Source organism: Cannabis sativa, chromosome 8 (genome assembly GCF_029168945.1).
Source record: "Cannabis sativa cultivar Pink pepper isolate KNU-18-1 chromosome 8, ASM2916894v1, whole genome shotgun sequence".
Classification (NCBI taxonomy): domain Eukaryota; kingdom Viridiplantae; phylum Streptophyta; class Magnoliopsida; order Rosales; family Cannabaceae; genus Cannabis; species Cannabis sativa.
In genome coordinates, this window is record NC_083608.1 from 40692679 (window position 1) to 40698148 (window position 5470).

The following is a 5470-nucleotide window of genomic DNA, read 5'->3' on the forward strand; positions in this document are numbered from 1 at the left end:
TTCAACTTATCTCAAAATTCTTACTCAATTAATTGTGTCGACTTTTTACATTGAATGACGGAAATATCATGATGTGATCTTTTTCTCATAAAAAATTACACATATATATGATTAATTGATGCCAATTAGCAAGTAACTAGGGCGATCCTAGATTAAGGCGGATTAGGCCCGTGCTTAAGGTCTACTCATTTTAGGGGTCCAAATAAAAAAAATATATCTTTAAAAATATGTACATATTTTTTTAATAATTTTTAAAAATACTATTTATTTTTGGGGTAAGTTGAAAAATGCCTCTTTTATTCATCAATTAATCAAATTTACCTCTAATTTTATATTTATTTGAAACATACCTCTTTTTATATGTATTGTACCCAAAATACCCTTACATAAGAGAATCACATGGAGAGTATCTTGAAGTGTCAGGGGCAAAATTGGTACAATGTTTAAAAAACGAGGTAAAAATGATAGATTTTAAAAAAGAAGGTAAAAATAAAAGAGAACAATATAAAAAGGGTTTAGAGTGTAATTTCCTCTTTATTTTTATAGTAAGGACTCAAATTTTAAATTTTTTAGTTTTTACTTATGCCCCATTTTTACTGAGAGCCGACCCAGCAAATAATGTACTATATCTCTTTCTCTACATCAGCCCCTATACAACGCATCATTAACAAGTCCTTGCTATGAAACAAAATATATATCAACATTTTTGCTGATTCATCATATTCATATTTATAGTAAATTAACTTACATGCCCAGTTCATGCAAACTTATAAACACTTATTAACTTGAAACCAACTATATATTTGTTATAACTTCAAACAAACTATATTCATCTTGAGTTATATATATAAAACGTCACCGAACATCTTACTCTTAATTATATATACACATCATTTGTATTTTTGGGCTATAGCTAGGGATTTTTCACCGAGGCCACAATCTCAAATCTGCACTTGTGATCGAGACAAGATGTCCTCGATCATATTATTAATCTTTCAGTGAAACGAAGTACATGATGTTATGTATTATACTATAATTGACAAGGGACTTTTGGTGTGTGTTTAGAATCTAATTATAATGATCAACTATACCTGATCATACCATGTCGTCTTCACCATCGGTGGCTCTACAATGGGAGTATATTGTCTAGAGGGTGATGATAGCATGATCAAAAATCTAAGTTTGATATGATTTTGGTGTGTGTTCTTTTAGTTTAGATATATTCCTAAACTCTAGCTACCTTATGCTATATAATTGTAAATCGTTTAAACCAAACTCTCCTGGATTTGTACTTGTAACTCACAAGTCACAATAAAAGAGTAATCAATAATGCTTTTTCTGAAATATCTCTTTATTGCACGAAAACAAGATCAACCAATTGTTTTCTGAAATAGAGCTTTTACTAAAATATATCTCTTAATAAGTATCAAATGATGAGCACTCTTTTCTATTCAACTTTTACCCTTTTAACCTTTATTACTGTGTATACAATTATTATGCTATATATTCTCAAATAATTTAATAATTAAAAATATATAGAATAATTTGTAACACAAATACTATTTTTAATAAAAAAAATGTTGGAATAAGTTATTAAAGAAAAGAAAGAGTAAGATAAGGAGGGTGTGGTGTTTTTACAGATCAAGGCTGTACAAAAAGAAACGCGTCCATAGACGTACCACTTAGCATGCAAACCGGACCGAAATCATAGCTAACCCTTCTATTCTATTAAATCCCCTCTTTCACCACCACCCCCCTTATCTCATTATTCTCCCAATTACACACACACACACATATACTCTCTCTCTCTCTCTCTCTCTCTCTCACACACACACAAGTAAAGCCCTTTGATTCTCTCTCTAAATCTGGTGTATAACTCTAGAGAACAATAATTAATCGAAGATAGGACAACAACAATCCTATCACTGATCTTTTTCTTCTCTCCTCTCTTTCTACCATTTTTCCCTCACTTGTTTAGAGGGAGGAGAGAACTTTTCTCACAAAACACCAATTCCATAGAATTATACGATATTATAGAAGCTAGCTACTGATCATATAATTAATATATGTCGAAAATGATGATGCTGATGAACAACGAATCAGTAGATGAAAGAGCGGCGACAGAGGAGGCTGCGGAGGAAGATGGCCCCGGTGGGTCTCGAGGTGGGGCCGGGTTGAAGAAAGGTCCTTGGACCACGAGTGAGGATGCGATCCTGGTTGAGTACGTTAGGAAGCACGGCGAAGGGAATTGGAACGCGGTTCAGAAGAATTCTGGCTTGGCTCGATGCGGTAAGAGCTGTAGACTTAGATGGGCCAATCATCTTAGGCCCAATCTCAAGAAGGGTTCCTTTTCTCCCGACGAAGAGCGGATCATTATTGAGCTTCACGCCAAGATCGGTAACAAATGGGCTCGCATGGCTTCTCAGGTTAATTTTATTTTTTATTATTATTATAATTAATTATTGAAAAGTACATATGATGAATATGCAGAAACTACTTATTCGCCTGCTAAAAAGGTGATATATAAATTTGTATATATATATATCAACGGGTAAATGGTAAAATAAAATGAGTTATTAGACGAAGATAGCGTCGTACATATGATATTATTCAGAGATTTCTGTCTTCTGACTTGAATATTTACCCGTCGTTTTCTACATGTAACACTCCTATCTCGAGTCAGTTGTGGTTCATTTTTTTAGATTTTGTTCTTGAAAATTCTCTCTCCCCTGTACACATCAATTTTCAAAAGATTTATCTTATTTTATATTTAATTTATTTTTTCCAATTCAATCTAAATTAGACCCATCTGTTTCTTATTTTCTTGGTCAATGTCTTCCTTTCTTTGACTATCTTTCTTGACGTGACTTTAAGCTTTTTATTGTTATATTCCAATTCTACCATAAATTCTATTACTTTTTTACTACCTTACCTATTTTGTTTATCTCTCTTATATTCATCTTTATACCAAAATTTATTATTTTGATAGTTTGTTCAAACTTAAATAAACAAAGTCACAACAAAATAATTTCAATATATGACAAAAAAAAACTTTTAATGTAGTTTTGTTATATCTAATTTAAAGGGGTTTATCCTTAAAAAAAATATATATATTAAAGGGGGTTATGAATCCTATGAGCTCCTTTGAAATTCAGATTCCTTTCTTTGAATTTTCCTTCCTTTTGGACCCACATTTTGGGACCCACGTTTTTTACACTGAAGTAGCCTACCTTTAAGTTTCTTTTGTCTTCTCTTTCTTTTTGACCTTTCTTTATTAGTTCAAACCCAATCATAATTTTTCTCTTTGTTTTTTATTTTTTCAGTTGCCAGGTAGAACTGACAACGAGATAAAGAATTACTGGAACACAAGAATGAAACGACGCCAGAGAGCTGGGCTTCCACTCTACCCACATGACATCCGACACTACCAAAACGACAACTCTCAAAGGCATTCCACTTCATCATCTTCGTCGTTTTCATCCCAATTCCACCAGCCCAAGCCCAACTATGCCCCTTTTCATCATCACCGTTCGGCTTTTCATTCCCAACCATCCGATTCAGCCCAGATATTCAATGGAAATAACACTGGTTTCGCTTTGCCTATAAATTCCCCTGTTTTTTCATTCGGATCATCCTCGTCTCATCCTCCAATGCTTAACCAGAGCACTACTCACATACCGATTCCCCAAACGACACTCCCCAATCCCGCGTTTCAGTACAACGCTCATCCCGGAGGTTTTAATTGCAATTTCAGCAACTTCAATGCAATTGTCACGGGACCTCCGTTCGACGCCGCTGTGGTCGGAATTCAATCACCGTTGTCGCATCGGGTGAATATGGTTACTGAGCTCCCTTCGACCCAAACGACACCGCTTCAGTCAACAACTACGCCAGCTTCGTCGTACACAAACGGCGGAAGAGGAGGAGGAGGAGGTGTTGGAAATAATGCTGAAGAGTTCAATTTTGAAGAGTATCGAGAGAATAGTGGGCTCTTGGATGCTTTGTTGACTGAGGCTCAAGCTCTATCTCGCAACGAAAAATCTAAGCGCAAAGCATCGGTTATGCCGGCAACTGCCAAATCCAAACGTGCTTCGTCAGAAAATGAGGATCGAGAAGGTCACACCGTTGGATCAGAATCGGTTTTGAAGTATAGCTGTGAGACTGGAAGTACCGGCGATGAGAATGGACGGACGGAAAACTTTAGTACTTCTTGCCATTCCTCAGTTGGTAAGTTATAAAAAAAATATCAATCAGATTGATTGATCAAATTTAATTAGTGTAGAATTCAACATATTTTATTTTTGTGTAATTTAGTAATGACTACGTAGTGTTAGTAGATTGATTAGGTTTTTTTTCCTTTTTATATTTGGTTTTGTACAGGGATAGAACAAAAGGAGGAGCCAGTGGATGTGAACTCCATGGATGATGACCTAATCAGCTTGCTCAACAACTTTCCGACATCGATGCCGGTTCCAGATTGGTACGGTGGATCAGGTGACCGAAACCATTGTAATAATAAGAAGGAAAAATCGAGCGTAACAAGTAGCTTTACAAGGAGGGTTGATGAAGACGACGTGGTGTTGGAGCAGGACTCTTCGTCTGTTCCAGCGCGGACCACCGGTAAACGTGAACGGAGTTTGGACTCTTGTTATTGGAATAACATGCCTGGCATATGTTAAAATTGTTAGACCCAGCTTTTCTTCAAGCATGTGTGTTTAACTTTAACCGGCCGGGCTTCCTGATTCAAAATAAGACTAATTGTATTAGATCAGTAGGGTGTTCATATTTATATATATACGCATATATATATATATATATATTAAGTGAGGTTTAGATGAGAATGAATGATCACTGATATACTAGTAGGTTTCGATCACCATCATATAGTATGTTTGTATCGTAGTAACTAATTATTATTATTATTTATGAAAACTATTAATATATGTTGTGCTGATAAAAAATTTTTGTCTTATAATGCATGTATAGCCTTACTATGCTGACCTAGTAGCTACCAAGGCATAAGCTCGTGATGGAGTTTTGATATGGTGTTCAATAAAATAAAATAAATAAATGCTAAGCTAACCCACACATTCAGGCGTCAAGCAAACACTATAATTATATTGTTATTAGTGTATTTAAATATTAAATCTCATACATTTTAATTTAATAATAATATGAAAATAAAAACTATATAAAATTACTCATTAAGTTGCCAAATAATAGTACTCACAACCTCACCATTGATATGACGTAGAATCGAAATATACAAAATAACTTATGATATCATCTAACTATGATCAAATGACTCTTATTAAAAATTAACACAACTGTTAAATTATAAGTTTCAACCACATGAATAATAATATAAAATATATATCTCGAAGAATTAAGAAAAATAATAGAAAAACTTACACTACCAAAAATAATTATTTTTAGTCACAATATAATTTTTTTGAGATTAAATGTAACT

The 5470-nt window shown here is 34.0% G+C and overlaps 1 protein-coding gene across 1 annotated transcript; it reads left to right on the plus strand.

The window, feature by feature from the left end:
* The first annotated feature begins 1692 nt into the window (after positions 1-1692).
* On the plus strand, positions 1693-5241 carry LOC115699028 (transcription factor MYB101). The gene is made up of 3 exons (XM_030626237.2): positions 1693-2426; positions 3324-4227; positions 4381-5241. The coding sequence occupies exons 1-3, from the start codon at positions 2067-2069 to the stop codon at positions 4677-4679; spliced, it is 1563 nt and encodes a 520-aa protein (XP_030482097.2). The 5' UTR covers positions 1693-2066; the 3' UTR covers positions 4680-5241.
* Positions 5242-5470: the final 229 nt, after the last annotated feature.

Excerpts from the sequence above, each read along its gene's own strand:
- LOC115699028 (XM_030626237.2), top strand. The coding sequence starts at position 2,067 with ATGTCGAAAATGATGATGCTGATGAACAACGAATCAGTAGATGAAAGA. Across the intron at positions 2,427-3,323 it reads GGGCTCGCATGGCTTCTCAG|TTGCCAGGTAGAACTGACAA; the intron begins GTTAATTTTATT and ends TTATTTTTTCAG. Across the intron at positions 4,228-4,380 it reads TTCTTGCCATTCCTCAGTTG|GGATAGAACAAAAGGAGGAG; the intron begins GTAAGTTATAAA and ends GGTTTTGTACAG.